This window comes from Haliaeetus albicilla, chromosome 3 (genome assembly GCF_947461875.1).
Source record: "Haliaeetus albicilla chromosome 3, bHalAlb1.1, whole genome shotgun sequence".
NCBI classification, from domain to species: Eukaryota; Metazoa; Chordata; class Aves; order Accipitriformes; family Accipitridae; genus Haliaeetus; species Haliaeetus albicilla.
This window is the reverse complement of record NC_091485.1, coordinates 39,854,754-39,878,633: the sequence shown is the minus strand read 5'-3', so window position 1 is coordinate 39,878,633 and position 23,880 is coordinate 39,854,754. Positions and strand designations below refer to the sequence as shown.

The window sequence follows — 23,880 nt, the reverse complement described above, 5'->3', positions numbered from 1 at the left end:
TTAGTTACCAAAAGGACCTAACATTGTAGATCTAGTTGACCTTCTCAGACGGGAATAATTGCAAGTATTCTTACATGTATCTAAGAAGCTTTGAGATTTAAAAGTACTTGATATCAAAACCAGTCCATGCATAAAGCTACATCCTGGTATCTGGATGGACTCAGCTTGAATACTATGTATTATGTGCAACTGAAAACTCTGAGCTGAGTTTTGAAGACCCGTGCAGGGTAATTTAGTGCCCCATAGCTGAATACAAGTGTAAATAGTCTCTGAGCCCTTTAATTTCAGGGTCACTAAAGCTTATCAGAAAGACAGTCACTAGAAAAGAACAAACCCTATTTCCTGAATTAAGAATTTGTAAGACAATTTATCAGCAAGAGTGATTCTAAATAGAGTAGTTTACCCTAAGGAAAGAACTACTGGAAATCAGCTATTTGGATATGGAACAACAGCTGTTGTGACTTACAAATGTTACTTCTCTGAACAGCTCTTTTTTATCTCCATAATTGCTTAATTCTCATCCCTTTGTACTTCTCTTCAGAAGTCTATTCCCTACAGGACAACAGAATTGATAACTGGTTTTGAGAAAAGTTAATTTATTTTATGATTGTAGGTATAGTTTATCATTCAACATAATAAAAATTATGTGAACAGCAAAACACTGGTTATTAACCCAGCAGTCAAAATCACGTATATAATGATTACATAAAATCCAGGAGTTACACTTCCATTTGTTATTGATAGAATAATTATAACCACTTCTGTAACTTGGAAAAAGGGCTGTTCTTTTTTTTAATAACTTTTATTATTTATAAACAAAATCCTGAGATTAATTAACGTGAAGGAAACAGGCCTATGCCTCTTCAAGTCACCCTTCCCAACAACAAAACAATTATCCCAAATTGCCTTGAATCATCATTCATAAATTGATAAAAAATCAGCCTTTAGAGGTCAAAAAAGATACTGAGTTTGGTTGCAAACCTTGTAGAAAGAGCACAGCTGATGGGTGAAGCTCCCTGTGTGTTTTTCAGAAGTTGCTTCAAAAAGGCCAATGTATTTTGTTACTCAGGTAACAAGCCTATGGAAAAATGCAATTCTTTTCTTAAATTTATGAAATTTGAATAGAAAGAGTCCAAATGACCTTGAATGCCAACATACATTTACTTCGAAACATGCAGCGCCAGTCCTCTTGTCTATAACAAACTGCAGCGTGCAGATTGTGCTGCCTAGTTGAGGACTGCGCAAAATAACTGTTTATTGAAAAGACTGCATCTAATTCTTAAGGTTGGGAAGAAAGCATTATATTTCCTACCAAAAATAAGTTACTATTCAACTATTCTAGTTTATTCCTGTTAAACAGTATCTTCCCTTTTTATGTTTACATTCAATTTAATGGTACCACTCAAAGAAGAAGATACTCGGTAGCATGGGTAGAGTAATAAGTATTTCTGTAAGCCCTTTGACATTTCCTTTGCCTCTGCAAAACTACTATATCATTTCCATAGTTCACTGTTATATAGCAGTCACATTCATTGTTAAGAAATGCTAGTCTCACACATAACGACTTCATGTTTTTGACTTCTCTGCCTAAAAGCCAGATGTTAACCATTTTCATGCAGTTCTTAAGTGATGGTAAAACACCAGAATAGTATCTCAGACGTGTAGAAATACAACTACCCCTTTGCTGTAGAAAACAGGACAAGAGAACAGAAATTCAAATAAATTACAGAGAGACTTTTTAAATATAAACCCCGTGACATTAGCTATACGTGACATTAGCTATACTTCTTTAAAAACATTTTAAAATGCTCACCGCACAAAATACCTTTTCTGAGTTGTAAATTTAAAAGTCTTCTGTCCACAGAAAGCATAGGCCATTTGGCATGCTTAATGTACACCTGATTCTCACACTCATTCAGGATAAAAAATTAAGGTCGAAACAGCCGGAATTACTTCCTCCTTCACTGTGTAGGAGGAAACCTGGGTGTGGAGAGAGCTGCCTTCTGGCTGACTGCATCGATAGGCTTTCAAGCCCTATCAGCTTTACGAAGTCAGTAGTGATGCTGTTGGTGGGTCTGTCTTGGAGGAAGGTGAACAACTCCAGAGTGGTTTTCACAGTCCTCGGCTGAACGTGCTTGTCACCCTAAGCGTGATGCACTGGTTGAGCAGTTTGTCGGAAATTCACAGCCTTAGGCTGCACGTGGTGTCAAAAGGGCCTGCCTTAACAACAAGGTCTTCTGTTAATACCTGCAAATTTGGAATAACTAGAGTCACTCCAGAGCAGTGAGCTAACACATGTTTCTCCTTAGCAAATGATGTTTGGGGCATGGACATTTAGAACAGACAAATCTTTAGCCCCTGAATGCTTGTCCTTGCCTGACAGGCAGGAGCGGTCAACCAGAAAATCTTGGCTCTCTCTGCTTGCAGATCTGTTCGAGCCCTCTCCTGAGAGACCGAGTCAAGCACAGCAGGGCTTGCCCTTGGATTTAGACATCAGGGAATACACTCATAAATAATAGATTCAAATGTTAATTAAAAAAATCTGCCACTGTCCCCAGCCATGCAGAAAGTGCACTTTGCCTGCGACAAAGAAAATCCACCCATTGCCATAAAGACATGGGATAATGTATTTCATCCGTCCTGCCTGCTCTTAGAGTCCAGCCACCTTAGCACTGCTCGGTGTTATTGAAGAAGACATGCGGCAGAATAGCCATAACAATAAAGTATTTTAATCTACCCTCAGGTCTGTAGGAGGACACACTTTATCTCAAGTAATAGATAACTGCTTCTGAAATAAATATTGTGGTATGACTGCGAGCAGGTGTTTCAGTCTTCTGTGCTGACTACTATGTGCCAGGCTATTCCTCTGCATACCAGGATGGCTCGATGCTGGGAGGGCTGTCTCTTTTTTAACCAAATAATGAATTCTTTTTTTTTTTACGAAGTCTGAGCAGAATATCAAGTTAGGTCTGAAGATACATACACACCAAAAAGTATGAGAAAGTTTCATTTTATAACAGAATTTTCAATTTCTTGAAAATAATGCATCTGTAAAATCACAGCCAGAGTTTTCAGGTGGCTTATTTTTTTCAGCATGCCATAACTGAAAAAAACAGTATAGCAGCCTGAAAAGCTGAGCAGAAATGACTGATCTACTTACTGTTTCATTTCCCTTGTTTCATTTGACTTTGTTTCTAGATTGATAAAATCTGGGTTGATTGATTGGGCTGAATTGAAGGAGTGCAGTCAAAAAGCTGAGTGTAGAGGGTTCCTCTGTGCTTAATGAGCTAGAAATAGTTACTTTTAAAAAAAAGCAACTTGGTATATTTTAAGTTCCTTATACAGACTAATTGCTTTACTCTGAATTAAATTATCACAGTCACAGAGCTTAGTATGGTTTGGCAAGATGTATTGTTATTTTCCTGTGAGCCAGCCAGTTTTCTAAGGGTTAAATGAGTGAAACACTTTCTAGTGTGGTAGGAGAACCAGAGCTGCTCTTTGGCCTTGTTAGCACAGAATCTGTCAAAAAGACAAAACGCACTTGAGCCTTCTCTAACAGGATAAATTTGCTGTATCATGCTGCATGTGTCTCCATTCCTCTTCCTCCATTTCAAAAAAGAAGTGGATACTGTCTGTCGGTGATGACTTCAGGCTATAAGAGCGCCTAACTTTTGGTGCTAAATTTAAATCATGAACCTGTTAAAATGTGTGAACTTCCCCACATACCTACGCAGATCCATTCACACACAAACAAGATGTCTGTCTGCACAATGTGTACTGTGTGATGGTTTACGTAATGGTGTAGCTGCAATTCTTGGCAACCACAGGGCTGCTGATAGCAGGCAGCATGTGTTCGGCATCTCTCCTCTGCCTGCTGTAAGCACACGCAAGTTCAGCTCATTTGGCCAGTTCCCTAAAAGCCCCCAACACTATTTTCACTGGTGCAACACAAGAAGTCCTCCTCCTGCGGTTCCTGCAGCGTATTTTTGTGGGTTTTCTGCTACTACCGTTAACACACCACCTACAAGATCAGATCATGGGCCAAGCCCTTTGTGTGTTGCACCATAAAGAGCTAAGAGGCTGGGTTGTGCTATTGCGAATGCTTAGGCTGGAAGAAGGTGTTAACTCCCTCAACTCCCAATGCGGACTGCATCCCAGAAAGCCGTCATTACCTCATGGGTTATGAAGAAGGCCCTATACCATTGCCCATAGTGATCAAAGGTGTGTCTAAGGCTGTTCCTGTAATGTCTGGAAGCACTAAGGAGAGCGCTGGAGAGCCCATACCAGCTGCCACCAGGATTGGACTGCTTCAGCCCATGAACAATTCTTCCATATACGAGCCACTTGAAGGAATACATTTCTTATGAATTTTAGAGATTTTCTATTAAAGCTATTGTGGTTATTTTAATGAGGTTTCTCTTCTGAGAAATGAGGTCTCTTTTCTGAGACGCTGAGGTAGAAATAATCTGAAGTTGCTGTCATGCTGAAGGCTGTTTAGGGAGTCAGTGGATGCAGTCCACTACCTGTCAAACACACACCTACCAACATTGCGGATAATAAGTGCAACCTTCAGGAGATGTCTCAGCAGACACCTCGCAGCAAACATTTCTGAAGAGCGGGCTACTCTTCAGAGAGCAGTTTTGATGCAGACTGGCTAATGAATGTTGGGAAGCTCATCTACAACTCTCTCCTCTTGAGCGGAGAGTAGGAACATCACATTTCCTCAGCTGTCAGGACTGCACTTTTCAAAAAAACATTAAAAGTCTGTATCAGAGTTTTAACAGAGAAAGGAAGGTCCCTGCTCATTTCACACTCCTCTGCACAGCACCAGAGGAAGGGCTCCTTCGCTCGTGTGCCTGGCTGCAGATCTGCTGGCACACAGCCCATCAGAAACAGCACTATTTAAAATTGCTGGAATCACCATCCTGGTTTTTGCTTCTGTCTCTTTGACAATCTTAAACAATCCATCATCAGCGTGAATATATGCAATAACTCTCCCCCATTTAGGTGTCTATTGAAGGACACACAAAAAGCTGATTTCTTAAAAATTCCTTTTTATATTCAGTGTTTTCCATTCTGCTGAAAACTAACAGTTTGTATGTACAGGGGAAAAAAATAATCCCGGAAGACAATTTATGAAAAGTTTTATCCAAAACCATATGAAATACAGTATGTATCATCTTCATACTCTAATTCTGAATGCACAGACCAAAGGTGGAACATTTGGAACACGTTTTCAGTTTTCACTCGGTATCAGGATGTCGTGGTTTAACCCCAGCCAGCAACTCAACACCACGCAGCCGCTCACTCACTGCCCTCCCACCCAGTGGGATGGGGGCGAGAATCAGAAGGAAAAAGGTAAAACTCATGGGTTGAGATAAAGAGAGTTTAATAGGACAGAAAGAATAAAATAACAATGGTAATAATAACAATAATAAAATGACAATAATAATAGTAAAAGAATTGGATTATACAAAACAAAGGATGCACAATGCAATTGCTCACCACTCGCCAAGTGATGCCCAGTTAGTTCCTGAGCAGTGATCCACCCCACCCCCCCAGCCAACTCCCCCCAGTTTACATACTGGACATGATGTCACATGGTATGGAATACCCTTTTGGCCAGTTTGGGTCAGCTGTCCTGGCTGTGTCCCCTCCCAACTTCTTGTGCCCCTCCAGCCTTCCTGCTGGGTGGGCATCAGAAGCTGAAAAAATCCTTGACTCAGTCTAAACACTGCTTAGCAACAACTGAAAACATCAGTGTGTTATCAACATTCTTCTCATACTAAATCCAAAACATAACACTCTACCAGCTACTAGAAAGAAAATTAACTCTATCCCAGCCAAAACCAGGACACAGGACTAAAAATAGAGGCAAAGGACAGAAGTCTAACATGGAGTAGAGGACAAAGTCCAAAATAAATAGCAAGACTGTAGGTCCCAAGAGCAGCAGAGATTACTTGGACTAGTATAAAAAGGCATTTTTATTTTTAACCAGGAATAAAATCACTGAAGCACCAATACTTCAGAAAGATGAAAGGAAAAAATGTTGAATAATGTTAATGTGCTGAATAATTAGAGGACTGCTGGGTCAGATGGCCTACTGGGAGAGCACATGGCTATCTGTGACTAAACAAACAGTTGGAAGAACAAAAGTTAGAAAAAAACAAGCAGAGACTAATCATTTTAGATTGAATGACACTCTGTGAGAAGTATAAAAATATCTTCATCCTGAGTAAGTAAACAGATACTGCTGGGATTATTTCTAAAATTAACAAGCAGAGAAGACCAAAGGGACACTAAAATCAGGAGAATCACTTCTCTGTTCACCTGATGGTGTCAGAGCCCACAATCAAGCTTCTCTTACCTAAAAAATTACCTGCCTTTGGAATACTCCCATGGGGGCAATGTTAATTAATATTCAGGAACCCTGTGACATAATTAATTTTTAGTGTACATGGATATTAGCAAAGAGGTAAAGGTATCTAGTAATTCTCACTACCTTCTCTGGCAATTACAGTGTTTCCCACTCCATGCAAGTTGGCACTTTACCTCCACGTCTGCAGCTCTACATGTGGATAAAGCCTAACACAGCAAAAATGGATGGGTATCTGCTGTGTGAAGCAGCAGAGCAGTGGATTCCATACAGAGGTAGCAGAAATCGTTTGCATTATATTTGGGCCATATGTCCAGAAGGGAACGTGTGTAAGTGTAAATCTGCTGCAAGATACTGGAGACCAAAAGGTAAAGAGGGTTAAGGTTAGCTTCCTTTATGGAAAGCCTCACTTGTCATAAAATTCATCAAGATATTGATCCCATTGCATGGTAGAAGTGCATTTCTTCTACTTTTCATTAGACATCCATAATGCCATGCGATGATGATTTTTTCTCTATTCTTCTGCATTGCAATGCATTTCATAAGTGCACAGCTTTTAAAGAATAGACTGATACCATAGCTGAAAAGGATAAAGTTGCAGTACCACCAATATATGGTATGAAATTAAAGGCATGCCATAAATTCCAAGCAAAAAGCAGTACTGGAACCCAGGAGATGAGACTTACATGGAAATGTTTCCAAGGAAGGCTCTCCTAGGCTTCACTAAATCTTCACAATGTGTATCTATTTAAACCATACTTTATGCTAAAATTCACTGGAGTACCGAAGTCAAGGCTTCAATGAAAGGGAAAACTATTGGATATGTATCATTTTACTTGCCATTCAGTGTGGGAAATTATTTTAACACAGCCAGAATCAGTCTATTTGCCTAGTATATATCTTTTAAAACAAGGAACAATAAATAATCTTTGAACTCTTGCAAATTTCTTTGTTATACAAAAGAGTATTACTTATCAAGGCTGTCATGGTTTAACCCCAGTCAGCAACTAAGCACCACACAGCTGCTCACTCACCTCCTCCCCACCCAGTGGGATGAGGGAAAGAATTGGGAAAAAAAAGTAAAACTCATGGGTTGAGATAAGAACAGAACAGAAAAGAAGAAACTAATAATGATAATGATAACAATAATGAAATGACAATAGTAATAATAAAAGGATTGGAATATACAAGTGATGCACAATGCAATTGATCACCACCCGCCGACTGACGCCCAGTTAGTTCCCAAGAAGCGATCCCCACCCTGGCCAACTCCCCCCAGTTTATATACTAAACATGACGTCACATGGTATGGAATACCCCTTTGGCCAGTTTGGGTTAGCTGCCCTGGTTCTGTCCTGTGCCAACTTCTTGGCCAGGCATGAGAAGCTGAAAAATCCTTGACTCAGTCTAAACACTGCTTAGCAACAACTGAAAACATCAGTGTGTTATCAACATTCTTCCAATACCTAACCCAAAACATAGCACTATACCAGCTATGGTGAAGACAATTAACTCTATCCCAGCCAGAACGAGGCTCACACACATTAATCACAAATCTCTCTGTGCTTTGCCTTAGGTGTTCCCTGACAATTCTATATACCTCTGTGATAAAGATTCAAATCTTTAACAGCCCATTCACTATTATTCAGCATATTGATGACAACTGGCAATAATCCTACAGCCAAAAGTGTACTTGAGGTTTCTGAGATATCCCAGTAAATCCTCTCATTCTTTCATGGCTGGAAAAAACAGGCAGCCCTTTTACCTCCTCCTGGGGGATAGTAATGCAGGGTACTGAGGAAGAAGGAGGTGTTAGAGTTACAGGCTTACTGATGCTGCCATTCACCTTCTGATTTTTCTGTATTCATCCTCTGGAGTGGCAGGCCTCAACTTTCACCTGTCTGGGAGGAGAATTTCACAGTCCTCCAGCTCCAAAGGTGGGATTTAATTCATTTGACTTCAACTATATGAAAGCTATTCATCTAAACTAAACTGACTTCATTTCCTCTGTAGTTGGTAGAGGAAAATGAAGGATGTAGAGGATGACAGGTCACATCTATCTTAGACTTGGTACCATCAGTACTGCATGAGTTACTCATTAGATGTTAGTCTTTTTGCATAGCAAGAGCCCAGATGACAGCTTAGACTAGGTGCCTGTGATGGGTTGACCCTGGCTGGATGCCAGGTGCCCACCAAAGCCGTTCTATCACTCCCCCATCCTCAGCTGGACAGGGCAGAGAAAAATATCACAAAAAGCTTGCGGGTCGAGATAAGGACAGGAGAGATCATTCACTAATTACCGTCACGGGCAAAACAGACTCAATTTGGGAAAATTAACTCAATTTATTACAAATCAACCAGAGTAAGGTAATGAGAAATAAAACGAAATCTCAGAACACCTTCCCTCCACCCCTCCCTTCTTCCCAGGCACAACTTCACTCCCGGATTTCTCCACCAAGCCCCCCCAGTGGCACAAGGGGGACAGGGATGGGGTTTACGGTCATCACACGTTATTTTCTGCTGCTTCACCTCCTCAGGGGGAGGGCTCATCACACTCTTCCCCTGCTCCAGCGTGGGGTCCCACCCACGGGAGACAGTCCTCCACAAACTTCTCCAACGTGGGCCATTCCCACGGGCTGCAGCTCTTCACGAACTGCTCCAGCATGGGTCCTTTCCACAGTGTGCAGTCCTTCAGGAGCACACTGCTCCAGCGTGGGTCCCCCATGGGGTCACAAGTCCTGCCAGAAAACCTGCTCCGTGGGCTCCTCTCTCCACAGATCCGCAGGTCCTGCCAGGAGCCTGCTGCAGCGCGGGGTTCCCACGGGGTCACAGCCTCCTTTGGGCACCCACCTGCTCCGGTGTGGGGTCCTCCCTGGGCTGCAGGTGGATATCTGCTCCACCATGGAGCTCCCTAGACTGCAGGGGGACAGCCTGCCTCACCAGGGTCTTCACCACCGGCTGCAGGGGAATCTTCGCTCTGGCGCCTGGAGCATCTCCTCCCCCTCCTTCTGCACTGACCTTGGTGTCCGCAGGCTTGTTTCTCTTACATGTTCTCACTCCTCTCTCTGGGGCTGTTTTCTCCCTGTCCCAACTTTTTTTTCCTTCTTAAAAATGTTATCACAGAGGCGTTACCACTATCACTGATTGGCTCGGCCTTGGCCGGCGGCGGGTCCGTCTTAGAGCCGGCTGGTATGGGCTCGCTCGCTCTCGAACACAGGGGAAGCTTCCAGCAGCTTCTTACAGGAGCCACCCCTGTAACACCCCTCCCCCCCCCGCTACCAAGACCTTGCCACACAAAACCAATACAGTGCCTAGCTTTTATAACTGTTAAAATTAATTAAGATAAATTCCACCCTAGCATGAGACGTGTCCTTTAATTTCCAGTAGATCAACCATGCTTACATACCAGTTCTGGCTGAATTCAGGTGCCTGAAGTTCTTTCTCTCAGGGTTGCCCATGGCACATGGGACACTCAGGGAACAAACGGCCTTTTTAAAAATATATGTTATTTATTTTTGCTGTAAATATTTGTCTTATAGAAAATAATGTACACATAATCATTAAACTGTCTACATATATTTCTGCCATGCAACTTCAACTATAATTCAGGCAGACCTAATTTCTTCAGCCACCACAAGTGAAGCCTGGCCTCTTTCAGGTGCTGTGGACCATGAACGCTTCTCCCTTTCTGTCCCTCTCTCTCATGTATCTATTAATCCTGCCAGTTATTTTTATTACTCCAAATTCACATTTCATTTCTTGTCCTTGTAGTTTGCTGGAGAGAGAGCCAAAGATGTAAGAGTCCCCATTAATAACAATTAGCTCTCTAACTTGGAGTTAGGTGCTTGATGCTTTTTTTTTTTCTTCTTTTCTCCTGGACAGATTTTTTACAAGTTAAACAAGTGATACCGTAAAGTATACAGAAGATACCAAAGACACACAACATACCAGCAATGTAGAGTATTTGAAATCTATCATAGGGCAGTTCCAAATCTGTCACCAAAAATAGCAAATTCCAGGGTTGGTGAGACCCTGTGGATTTCCCTCCAGCAGCTGACGAGACCCTGTGGATTTCCCTCCAGCAGCTGACTGGCTGCCAGCTGCCTGCTGAATCCATAGGAGATGCCCCTCTAAGCAGTCAGTCTCCTCTGTTAATAATCTCTTTTTCCTGCTTCTAGCAGGCATTATATGATATTTAAAGGCTACTGAGTTTAAAGTGCTCCCTGAATTTAAAGTGAAAATGTTATCTTATTTTTATAAGAATGTATAAGAACTTCATGTTTGATGCAAATGATCAGTAATTGAGACTAGTAAACAAATATTCAAAGTAAGCTATAGCCTCTTCAGCCTCCCATTGCAGAAACCAATCTTGTTCTTATAAAAGCCAATACCTTTCTTAGAAAGAAAATATGCTCTGAGCTTTTTATGAGCAAGAATAACAAAATGCAGTCATAGTTTCATGGTAAAACATTCATTAGAATTGTATGAGTGAACAAAATGCTTTCTAGTAAATGACATAGTAAAAACAACTTCAGAATTTATGCATAGAAATAGTGACTACAGATTTCTGTATTCTGCAATTTTTTTAAATAAATGAATGTTTGCAATTATTGCAACAACATTTAGGTTTGCAAATACACCAGAATGTTTTAATATATTTTACACGGTGACCACATTTACCAAATGTGCACAAATACACAAAGCCTGCTTATAAGACATTGCTGTTATCTCTTGGATTTTTAAAACAGAGCACAGTCAGCTTCCACAGAGAGCTCACACGTATTTCGAAGGACACAACCTCATTTTTATATGGTACACTGTGAATTTAAAGTCCATTTGGATTTTAATCTTCTACCTTTGATCCATCACTACAATGAAAAGAAGTGAAACCATGAATTTAAACAGCCACAAACTTGGGGTCTCACATTTTGTGACATGAATGCCTCAAATAATTACTATTTTTAAATGATGCACAATTGTCTACCCTCCTTTACGTATTTCTCCATGGACTATTATGCCTTAAGATTAAGGAGGCTATCTTGCAGGTGCCATACATACTGCTGCACCAAAAAAGGCAGAAAATTCCAGTTGCCCAGGCTGAGTATTCTGGTTTCTAAGTATCCAGATTTGGGTTGACCTCATCCATGTGACAGAGCTTACTGCCAGCACATTTTGTTTTAAAAACTGTACCATATTGTTTCCTTCTTACATCTGTGTTGATGCCATTTGCATGCAATAATATCCCACGTATTATTTCTGTTCTAAAATGGTGAGCAAAGGAAAAGCAATGTGCTGACAAGTTTAACCCAAGAAAAGTTAAGGAAGAGCAAACTAATGAACAGAAGTGGTTTGTCAAGTGAGCATTTTAAGGATGACACCTGTGGCTATCCAGAGGTGTGACCTCCAACCCATGCATACACAAGACCAATTCAAGCTCCACTGCCATAACCTGCTATTAAGCAAGCTTTTATTGCAAAATGTATCTAGTCACAGTACTACCCAAGGAAGCAAGTTTGGTCCAAACACTACAAAAACACCATAAAAATTACCATTATTGTTGACTTGTATCATTATGTATCTATTATAAGGGCCCTGCATAAAGCCTCCTCTTCACAGAACCTGTGTTTAAGCAAGGGTTGCAGTACTGGTAAGCACAACTTACCTCAAATCACATTTGTCAGGAACTGAGAATACAAGCAGTCACAAACATCAGCAATGGCTCTATGGATTCGGAGGAACTTGGCCGTGTAGAATTATCTGCTGCATGTCTCACAACCTATGATAAATGAGATTTTTACCAGCCCAACAACATTTGTTTGTTTGGCCTTCTCAGCTACAAATAATTGTAAATTGCACCTCGATAGTCCCACCAGTGGCACAGCAACATTTTCTGATAGCCACCGTCCCTACTCCTGTATGAGGAGATCTAAAATTAGAAAGCTTTTATCAAGAAGCAGCGCACAGTACACACTTTCAGATATCAAATCTAAACACTCCAGGTCTGCCTGGATCTGAACCTAGACAGCAGCAGCTTTGAATGTCATGAGAAACCATCTATTGTACATTCTGTGAACCAGTTAGTCCCGTTTTTAATGATCCAGATTGCACATTAGCTCTGACACTTGACTTGAACTAGAAAACATCTTGGAAGTCTAATCAAAACTGTCACAGGTGTTTCAAAATGTCTTGTAAAAATATCTGAGTGAATACACATCTAGTAAATACTTAGTTAATTGGGATACTAGAATGAATCACTACAGCACTTCTTTAATGTCTTTCTTCTAGGCAAGAATATCCATAACTCCCATTCAATTTTATCTTTCTAGTTATTCACATTCAAAATCTTTCATTCATGCCACGAAGCCCACAGTTTATAATGTATATGTTGAAATATCAGTTATTGCATTTTTGACAGGAAATAACCCGCTGCAGTTGCTGGAGGAAACAATCAGGCAGATTCAAAGATCACTTCATGGCAGTTAGAAGTGGTTATTGCTCCAGTCTCATTGCTTCTCACCTTAATTCACATGACTTTTATGACCTCTCTGTCTAAGCTTTTCAGCACAGATATTAAAATACTTGAAAACCATCCTTGTTATTCATTTGACTTACCCTACCCAGAGATTAAAGGGCTATTTTTCTCCAGCTGAATTCCATTCAACTTTTCTCAGTTCCTTTTCATTTTCAACCCTTCTTTTGTTATTATCAGCTTATTGAAAGAGATCTGCATAAACCTTTGAAAATGCACAAGTTCGAAAGTGATATGCTGAATTCACCTCAGATCAAGGGTAAGAGAGTCATTCAGCATGTAAAAATTAGGTTAAAACTAATGCTTCATGGTCCCAATATCTAGGCTATTTAATGCCTAATCTGTAAGACAACTCAGCATGCATTATGCTGGTCATGTCACATCAGTTACAAAGACCTGCAGGAGTCTGAAGCTAGGATTTAAAGGTAGGAGAGTCATCATCTTCAGTAAATTTGTTACTTTTCTAAGTTGTTACAACTCAGAATATTCCCATTTTGGCCTTAATTAAGAACTCGTGATAACCATATACTATGGTAGTCCTTCCTATTACAGGTGTTTGGAGAGATAACTAATTAACCAGGCTCACACCCACAGAGTAATCTAGGAAAGCCATAACAGTACGGACAGCACCTCCCAAGAAAGAGGGCAGTCATGTTGTGACTCCCCCTGTTCAATAGTTTCTCCTTTAAATCCAGTAACAGCAATTTTATCTGCTGGAGTTGGCTAGGAGAAGCAATAAATCAGTGGATCTTATTGCTACCTTTGCCATACATCCTCCACACACATTCTTTCGCAGTGCAAGGCTCTCGGGAAATTGCCAGAAATTTATATCCTTGGTATTCAGAGACAGAAAAACTTGCCGTTATGAAGGAGTTGCTATACTGGCTTGGATTTGCCTTTGCATTTGTACAGCCCCACATACAACAATAACCGTATAGTAGGTTCCTGGTTGAGGGTGAAGATATACTATTCATTTCTATGTGCCTCAAAAGAAACACTGTCTTTTCTCAAACAGTATCTCAGAAAATCACCTTCTCAGACAGTTATGGCTGATACATCCATAAGCAGGTCCTGAAGTTCAAAAAACTACTAAAGAAACTTAAAAAAACCCCACCAACCCCATATAACCAATTTTTTAAAACCATATTTCCTTCTGTCTTTAAGATGGATATTCGTATTCCTTCTTCATTCACGATATAGGGAATGGTATGCTGAGGTGCCATGGAAGCTGGGATCTGAATTATTCACCTATTAGCAGGAGCAAAATGCTGAAAAAAGAAGTTGAAAACTCCTATAGGTAGGCTAGAAGAAAATGTATTCCCACAGAAAAATTCCTAGCAAAAAGGGATCACATTCCAGCAAATGCAGCGCTATGAGCTTCCAGCACATAAATGCAAGCTACAGCCAGGAACATTTTATATCCTCCACAGTTTCCAGCCACAATTCAAAACTTTATTCCATCAACCACAAGAGGTGGGGTTTTCTTCTTCACTGCTATCTGTCATTTTTCCTGCAGTTGTCACAAATTGACAAATATCATGCTTTACTAGGAGTATGTATCCTCGCTTAACTGTAGTATCGAGAATGTATCTCAATACAACAAGAGCCTCTACTTTTTAGCTTTAAGGCATAAATTTGTCACCTTGCAAGAGCCTCCTCATAGTGATGGATGTTTATTTCGTTACTGGTCACTCCAGGGTGTCATACGCATTTGTACAAATGTTTGGAAGCAACCTAGGAATTACCTGTTGGTTAATATTCCCTGTGCTAATAAACATTTGCTTTTTGTTCTTTCAGTGCAGCAGTGGATATACTGCAGCCTGTTTTAACCTCTTAGAATACTCACTCTACGAACAAACTATGAACTCTTAATTTCAGCTCCTGAATTTATCTTAAAAAAAAAACCTCTTAAAAATATTAAAGTACATTTATACTGACTGTATCTCTTGCAGTTTGGTTGACAGATTGCAATCCTTTGCGTAATGGATACAGTGGACATTTTGAATTATGCTTCACTTATTTTTACAAGGGTGGCAGGCCTAGGACTCCACAAAGGGATAGAAAGAAATGCCTTTTTTCTACCTCAGTATTACATGACCAAGCACCACCAGCAGACCTGTTAAATCTTATGCATTCAGTAAGAGACTTGGAAACTTCTCCACCAAGGTGCTTGCAGTTGCAGAACAGAATCACAGCTTCTCTCTTGTTCCAGGTTCCCATCTGCTGGACCCATCTGGACCCTGATCCATCACGCACTGATTACCTGCATCTGGTACATGAAAACAGAATGGGAGCAAATGCAAAAAGTAATTTAATGCAGCTAAAGAAGGTGCCAACAAGTGAGCCACCACAATTAAAGGATCATATACACTGCCACTAACACACTGGTCCTAGCTATTGACCCATCAATCCTATATATGGGGTCACATACAGAGACAGGGCTGAGTGGTCTCTTGCACAATGGAAATACTGAAGAAAAATTATGTTAAAAGCAGTAGTTCAAACAATACTTTAAGTTGGCATAAGCTGGTATTGTTGCCGAAAAACACCAGCCTGCCTTCTTCTTGCCCATTTTCTTGTTCCTGTCCTTGTGTTATCCACTCCCTTGAGCTAACACAAACATCTGTGAAGTTGCCTGAGGAATCAGGATATGGAATTTATCTGGCTTAAAAATCCTCTGTTTCTTGTCAGGTTAATTTCAACCTAATTAAATTTTGAATATAATCCAGCACATAATTCACAACATGACAATGCAAATGCTTATGTTGACCAAGAAAGCAAGAAACATATAGGTAGGAGCAGGGAGGATTGCTTCTTTTAGTGGCAGTTCTGTCTTATTCTAGCTTAAAGTGATCACAGCCTATTACTGTGCTGTTTCAAAGCTCGTTAAGACAGTGCCACCATGTGCAGTAGACCGGGCCTTCTCATCACCCCTGACCACGCTTCCCCACTCCCTTTCTTGTGTAAGAACTATGAATATGCAGGTAAGTCTGATCAATTCACTGATCCCAATGAAAACTAACTTTCTCGTAAGGCTGATTTTGGCTGGACCACTGAGCTGCACTGACTCACTGCACAGTTGCACAACTCCACCAACACAAGAAAGGTGAAAGAGTTCCCTTTGGGAGGCAGTAGAGCCATAGATCGTCAGCTTGTTCCAAGCATGAAACTGCACTTTTACTATCAGCTTTTACTGTACATCACAAGGAAAGGCTTAAAAGTCTTAGTTTTTCAGCATTTTCAAACAAGGACTACATACAATTGTTGTACACAAAAACATCAGAAGCAGGTGCTAATTTTTCCCTCTCACACAGAAGGGTTCGCAGAGTTTTTTACTAAGCACATTACTAATACTGTCTGAAAACATTTTAAATATAAGAAACAATATAAATGGCTGTTGGAATACTCCAATTAACTTGTAAATAAAAAAGTACAAGACAGTAATTTTGGGGGTGTTTCTCAAATACATTTTTGTTCTTGTGTTTAAACATAAAGGCTCCAACAAAGCAGTAATGCTTTTGTGCTTTAGCACATATATACCAACATGTTTCTTTTAGGTTTGTCAGGAAACATTTCTTAGGTTAGATAGCACAACTATAATATTTCATACATGTTGCCTGCGGACTTAGCAGTGTGAGTGGAAAAAAACAATTATCAGTCCTTTTCCACATCTTCAGGACTTCACCAGCAACCAAATAGGGATCTCTGCAGCTACGAGGATTACAGTCCTTGGGTCAGCCATTGACTGACACCAATTAGCAGTAAAGCAGAAATCTGCATGCTGAAACCAAAACAATACAGACATTGGAACCACCGTATCTAACAAGCATTTTGGAATTCTCTGCAAGGCACTGCTGTTGTATGGCACCCTCTGTTCCCCAGGGCTCAGTACTCGGGCCAGTTCTGTTTAATATCTTTATCAATGATCTGGATGAGGGGATCGAGTGCACCCTCAGTAAGTTTGCAGATGACACCAAGCTGGGCAGGAGTATTGATCTGCTTGAAGGTAGGAAGGCTCTACAGAGGGATCTGTACAGGCTGGATCGATGGCCGAGGACAACTATACAAGGTTCAACAAGACTAAGTGACAGGTCCTGTACTTGGGTCACAACAACCCCATGCAACACTACAGGCTTGGGGAAGAATGTCTGGAAAGCTGCCCGGCAGAAAAGGACCCGGGGATACTGGCTGACAGCCGGCTGAATACGAGCCAGCAGTGTGCCCAGGTGGCCAAGAAGGCCAACAGCATCCTGGCTCGTATCAGAAATAGTGTGGCCAGCAGGACTAGGAAAGTGATCGTCCCCCTGTACTCAGCACTGGTGAGGCTGTACCTCGAGTACTGTGTTCAGTTTTGGGCCCCTCACTACAAGAAAGACATTGAGGTGCTGGAGTGTGTCCGAAGAAGAGCAACAAAGCTGGTGAAGGGTCTAGAGAACAAGTCTTATGAGGAGCAGCTGAGGGAACTGGGGTTGTTTAGTCTGGAGAAAAGGAGGCTGAGGGGAGACCTTATCGCTCTCTACAACTACCTGAAAGGAGGTTGTAGCGAGGTGGGTGTTGGTCTCTTTTCCCAAGTAGCAAGTGATAGGACAAGAGGAAATGGCCTCAAGTTGTGCCAGGGGAGGTTTAGATTGGATCTTAGGAAAAAATTCTTCACTGAAAGGGTTATCAGGCATTGGAACAGGCTCCCAAGGGAAGTGGTTGAGTCACCATCCCTGGAGGTATTTGAAAGATGTGTAGATGTGGTGGTGAGGGACATGGTTTAGTGGTGGACTTGACAGTGTTAGGTTTATGGTTGGACTCAGTGATTTTAAGGATCTGTTCCAATCTAAATGATTCCATGATTCTATGATTCTATCTTTAGCTAGGAACCCACGTAAGACAGAAATATTCTAAATCTTCAACCTTTCTTGTGAGTTTTCTTACTCTCCTTTCGATAGAAATAAACCCCTAGCTTTTAAAGTAATCAGCAAAGAGCTAAACATGTTCCTTATGGTCTGTAGTCTCTGTAACAAAATCTGCCCTAAAAATGCTTCCTCAAAGTCCCTAAAATTCTTCATAATTGACCAAACATTATATTAATACATGGCTTCCCTACTAAATAAAGCTGTCATAACAATTGGCTCTATCCAAAGCCCTGGGACCCAGCACACAAGCTCACAACCATTCGTATCTTGGCCCTAAAGGAGGGCACTGGACTATCTTTTTATCTCCAATGCTTGTATCACAGTTCCCCTGTGATTTCCATCCTTATTGGTTCAGCTCTTGGAAGGAAACTGGATGTCAGCCTGCCGGACAGATGATTTACAACAATCTTCCTGTGCAATTTCAGAAGCAGTCCTTCAATAACATACAGGCTCTACACTGTTGCCGGGTTTAGGCAGGGGGTGCCTTGTGACTAGCATGTAGATGTAGAGTACCAGCTGTGCCAAGCCATAAATTGAGTGAAGTGAGCAGCAGTTGTTTGAACCTGAGAACAGAAACTGAAGATTCAAACCACATGAAAAAAACCAAAATAAAACAAAACAAGAAGTTTAATCTACTCATGTTAGAGCAGGAATGAAAGACATGGAACTAAGCGTCTTTTTGACAGGTCTTTTCCTTCAGTAGCTTGATGTTTCAGGAGCAATTCTATATGTTCAACTAAAACATATTTTACATGTAAAATCATCTTGTGTACAGCGTATGAAAATAGACGTTCATATGAACAAAACGGGTAACTGCAGCCCTCAGTGCTCCTTACATACAGATACCCATTGTCTTCATGTTATTGCAATTGCAAGTCTATTTCTGCCAAATGGACTGTGAAAATCAATAGCAAACTCCATTTGCTAAATAACACTTGCAAGCTCTGACTTGGCTAAGGAAATTTGGACTCGGGTGTTTTCTGCAAAACTACCATTAAGAACTCTGTGGAAATTATCACCCTTGCCGTGTGGTCACTAGCGGGCAGCTTTGAAAGACCGAAGTCATTTTGCCATCAGAATCTGAACTTGCACCTGTGGATACAAAAAACTGAGAAAAGGTTTTTCCGTAAATAAATGACCAGAAATAATTCAGTTATGCTTAGTAACTGTGCTGCTGAAGACGCAGTCTTCTGAATAAACCAACCCAACCTGGATATGGTAATTAAAAAACACTTGCCTATTTTTTTTCAGGAATCAATGTGCTTACCGATGTGACTTCTACCCCTCTCTCAAAGCTGTTATAAGGCTAAAATCAGGTCTACCCTCTTAATATTTTCAGTATTGTTTATCAGTTGCATAACAGAACAGCCTGAGGGTTCTAACTGACAGTGACTAGAAAAAGCCCCTGGTGCAGATGAAGCCATTTCAGCAAAATATGTGTTTTGCTCTAACAGTCAGGCCTGGCATTCACCTATAGCTTTAGCGGAATTCCCCATGCCAGGGTATTCCTTTAAAAGTCCAAGTATTGATACTTATAAAGCAACAAGTCATTTTGGCACAAATCATTTTTCATTTGGGAACTGGTTAAAGCAATACTGGGCAGCATTAGCTGCCTCTTCATTAGGGGGACTGGGATCACTGTACCTTTACTAATGCAGCTACAACTGCTCCATTGTAGAAAAAGAAACAGAGGTGCTCAAATAAACTATTCAGTGAAGAATGCAAGACTGCTTGTGAGGCCTTAGCATGGTGGCATGATAGCCTAGGCAGGCTCTCTCAAATTCTCGATGAGGAAGGGATCAGGATTAACTTCTTTGGAAGGCTGTTGTCCTGGCTGATGAAACAGAGGAATACAGAACAGCCAAGAGGAGTTAGCCGGGGATAACGTCCTTCCCATGTGCCGGCTCTCTGTCCTCCGAGGTCAGAGATGGCCCCTGGTTTCCACAACCATCTCTGCTTTCTGCTCGCTGATGCTATAGGCTTGTCCCGCTCTGCCTGAAAGCTACAAGTCCTCTCATTTCCAGATTAATTTTTAATTAATATTTTTTGTTTAAGGTAAAAATTTTCTAGAACAGACTTGGCTTCAATTAGTGCCATATTCTACTTTTAAATACTGGTGTACCACCTCTGAGTGCAAAAACTTGCCCTGTTATGTTTTTGCTGCCTCCCGGTTAGCCAGAGTCGACCAGAGCCTTTCTTGGCCCCAAACCAAGCATGAAGAAGTTACCCCTTAGCACTCCAGGAGGGAAAAAGGCCAAAGAAGGCAAGCAAAAAACCCCAACAATTTTACATAAGTTTGTAACAATTTAATAAAATAACAGAACACAAAAGTCACTGTTTAGTTATAAGTGGAGATGCAAGGTGTTGTGGTTTTTTTGATGCTCTGTACTCCTAGTGCATGTACTACGGGAAAGAAGTGCCAGTTGTCCGTATTTCAAAGGCAGAGGACGAAGGCGATAGGGAAAGGGCTCCCGAGCGAGAACACGGCGGGCAGCAAGGCTGAGGGCAGGCGGCTACAGACGCCGCGCCGGCCGCTCCTCACGGGAAGCGCAGCTCCCGCACGGCGGAGGCGAGGCCCTGCGCGCCCCGCCGGAGCGGAGAGGGGGCTGAGGGACCGCCGCCGGGGCGGGCACCGCGCTCCCCGTCTCCCCGGGAAGGGGCGCAGGGAGCCCGCTCGCGTCCCGCACCCTGACGCGCTTCTTCCTCCCTCGGCGCCGGATTGCTGCTCTCCGCTCGCTTCCCCCCGTGAGGCAGAGCCCGGGGGGCGCCTCGTCAGGGGAGGCCGCTGCCGGGGAAGGGACGGCCGCGGCCGAGGAAGGGCGGGCAGCTCCCCTCCGAGGGAGCCTCTTGCCCTGCCCCCGGCGGAGCCCCCCCCTCAGGGGCAGGTGGCGCTTCCCGGGGGAGCCTTCCTCCCCCTCCTAGCGCTGGTGGCCCGGAAGGGAAGCCCTGCCCCTCCTCCTCAGCCAGCTCTCAGGTGACAGCAGCCATCTCCGTACCTCCCTCTCCGCTGCCTCCCGCGGGTCTACTTCACCTGTAGCGCGCCCGTGGGGCGGGCAGAAGGCGACCGCCCCCCCCTCCCCGCCCGGCCGCCTCCCTCCGCCCGCCCGGCCGGGGCACGGCCGCCGCTTCCTCCCGCTGTGCGGCCGCGGCCCTGACGTCGTTTCCTTCCAACATGGCGAGGGCAGGTTGTTGCTGCAGCCGCCGCCACCGCCGCCGCTGCTGCCGCCGCCGCTGCCGCTGCTAATGGAGGCGGGTGCCGGCCGGGGGCGGCTCGGGGACTGAGCGCGTCGCGGCCGCCGTCCGCGCACACAGACGCAGCGGGGGCGGGGGGGGAAGGAGAAGGAAGGAGAAGGCTTCGTCCTCCCTCAGCCGCGGGGGTTGGCCGTCGCCGCCGCCCGGGCCCAGCCCAGCCTAGCCTCCCCTCGGGGGGAGCCTCCCAGCGGGTGTCGGGACGCCGCGGCCCTCCCTCTGAGGGAGCCCTTCCCCCGCGCCTGCCTCGGCCCGGCCCCGCGGCCTCGCCGCCTGCCCCGGCCCCTCGCAGCCCTCCCCCGGCGGGAGCGGCCGGTGCCCCGCTCTCCCTTCCCTTCCCCTCCCCACCCCTCCTCCTCCTTCTCCTCCTCCTCCCCCTCCTCCTCCTCTCCCGGCTCGATCGCGCCCATGTATGAAGGGAAGAAGACGAAAAACATGTTCCTGACCCGGGCCCTGGAGAAGATCCTGGCCGACAAGGAGGTGAAGAAGGCGCATCACTCCCAGCTACGCAAAGCCTGCGAGGTGGCCCTAGGTGAGGCGCTGCCCGGGGCGGGAAGGGGCGGCCGGCAGGGACTGCACCGGGGCGGCCCAGGGGTCGGGGTGCGCTCCGGGGCCCCCCTTCGCCGTTGCATGGTGTGCGTTTGTGTTGGCGGGGGGGTGGGGTGGGGAGAAGAGGCGCTTTGGGGCCTCTCTGGGGAAGTGCCCCGGAGGGGGCTGCCCGGGGGGGGGGAAGGGCTGGGGGAGGTGGGGCGGCGGGCTGAGCCGCGGCACAGGTTTTGGGATCGAGCGGTGGAGGATCTGGTTAGTTGTGTGAGACTCGGGGTGGGTGCGCAGGGAGGTCGAGGCCTGTCGTCGTCTTGCTGCGAAGCCCTCTGGCAGCGTGCGTGCCCCCGGGCTGAGGGGAGAGCTTCGCCCCTCGCCGAGAGCGGCCCCTCCGCGCACTGCCCCTCGCTGACAGTGGCGGTGAGGGCGCTGCGGCGCCCGGCGGGCTCTCCTCCTCCTCCTCCTCCTCCTCCCCGCTCGCAGGATGAATAGGCAGAGAGACGGAGGCGCCGAGCTGAGCCGAGCTGACCTGGAAACAGACGGCCGGCGGGGAGGGAGCAGGTGACAGGCAGCGGTAAGGGAGGAGGGACGGGGGAGGAAGCGGGGGTGGCGGAAAGCGAGAGACAATGACACCAGGCCACGTCTGGAGTTGGTGGCCCTTCGGAGTCGGGACGTTGTCCTCTAGAGAGGGAGGGGCTGGTCCAGGAGACAGGCGAGGGAGCGTTAGCCGTGGCAGGGAAACAGCTGATGAAGAAGGGGGCTTGCTTCACGAGTGGCGGAGCTGGTGCAGCCACGGAACATGTGGGAATGTTTGCTTGCTTCGGGCTGAGGAGGGGTGTTAGGTTTGTAGTGCAGCCGTGTCAACACCACCTCGTCTAGAAGTGTGACGGAAGTACCGGGGCTGGGTAGTACAAAGCATACGTACACATTCAATAACGGGCAGCGTGAAAGGAGAACTTGGGCTTTACAATTCTGGCATGTTGAGCGCAGGCAGGGTTTGAACCTATGTGGCAAAATAACTGACGTGTTTACTGAAAGACTTCAGGAGAAAGGCTTGCTTTATTTAAATAATACATAAATGGATTATGTCCCTCCCATTCTTGTGCAATTGTTTCTGGTTTTGGAGCTGATGATCTTGATTTTGTACAGTAATAATGTCTGTTTAAATGGATTTTTTTGAAGAGATAATATTAAGCTGAAACTTGCTTGTTTTAAGAATGAATATAAGTAATTTCAAACTGTTCTTTTGTCATTCTATTCATCTGTCTTTTATAATACTTTCAATTTTTGTAAAAAAAGAACATTCCTTTTCTTGTTTTCTTTGTCTGTGAAAGACCCTGACAAATGGAGGGGGAGAAATGACAGTAGCTCAACTATTTATTTCTTAATAATTCAAGTATTGGAAAGAGTTTTTTTTCTTACATTTCTCATTTATCATTAGATTTATTAATAATAATCTTCTTTTAGGCAGATAGGATTAAACCGATAACCCTTTGGCCTTCCCGTTGACTTTAGGCTGCGTCTTCAACTTGGAAATAAAACAGAGAAGTGTTTTCTTATTATTAAACTGAATTTATATCCAGCCTGTATGTCATCCATAGAATTAGACAGTGGTATTAATCTTATGTTTCTGCTGTACTTTATTTCAGTAGCTTGATCTGCTTTAGGTATCATCCAGATCCCTCCAAGCATGGCTCCATTGTGTTATACAGATTATAAAGCAAGCCCTCTAGACTGTACAGTCTGCATCTTTTATCTTGTAAACTGATTTTTGCAAGGAGACCGCCAAGCACACATCCCAGTGATTTCCATGCTAGAGGTTCATCGAAACCTTCTCCTGTGGATCTGATTGCGTGATTGGGGCTTAAATAGGGAAATGATACGGTGTGTGAGTATAGAAGCCAATGAAGCAGGAAAAAAGAACTACAAGATTGTGTGTATTAGGTAATGTATATAGGAGGGCTTCATGAACTGGAAAAATATCAGACATGATGTTAACTACCGTAGAGTCTAACAGAAATAAAATTTTTTAGGTTGTGGCACAATGAAATATAGTTGGTGATTGTAAATGCAGTATGGTCCGTTGTCTGGTTTTGTGTGTGATAGACTCCTAATTCAAAAGTGGCAGTGTATAACTCTTGAATAGAGTAATGCTCATGTCTAACTACAAAAAACTTTTCAGAGGAAAGGAAGTATCCTCCTTATTTCACATGTGAGGCAACTGGGTGTTAAAGCTGAGCTGTGATTTTCGTAGCAGAATTGGAAATAGGGTGCATGTG

At 43.6% G+C, this 23,880-nt stretch overlaps 1 protein-coding gene and 1 long non-coding RNA gene across 3 annotated transcripts in view; one reads left to right on the top strand and one right to left on the bottom strand.

The window, feature by feature from the left end:
* Positions 1-20,761, bottom strand: part of LOC138684774 (uncharacterized) — a 28,506-nt gene extending 7,745 nt beyond the window's left edge. The window contains exons 1-3 of one of the 2 annotated variants that reach the window (XR_011324043.1): positions 18,829-20,761; positions 12,039-15,174; positions 10,448-11,244 (exon numbers count right to left, since the gene is read on the bottom strand). This is a non-coding gene — a long non-coding RNA (uncharacterized lncRNA). Of the gene's footprint in view, positions 1-10,447; positions 11,245-12,038; positions 15,175-18,828 lie in introns of those variants that run through there. The other variant, XR_011324042.1, reaches the window with a different exon arrangement.
* A 372-nt stretch (positions 20,762-21,133) lies between these two features.
* ARFGEF1 (ARF guanine nucleotide exchange factor 1) overlaps positions 21,134-23,880 on the top strand; it is a 101,730-nt gene continuing 98,983 nt past the window's right edge. Inside the window, exon 1 of the mRNA XM_069779471.1 lies at positions 21,134-21,590. Within this exon, the coding sequence (XP_069635572.1) occupies positions 21,467-21,590 (124 nt within the window). The 5' untranslated portion in view covers positions 21,134-21,466. The remainder of the gene's footprint in view (positions 21,591-23,880) is intronic.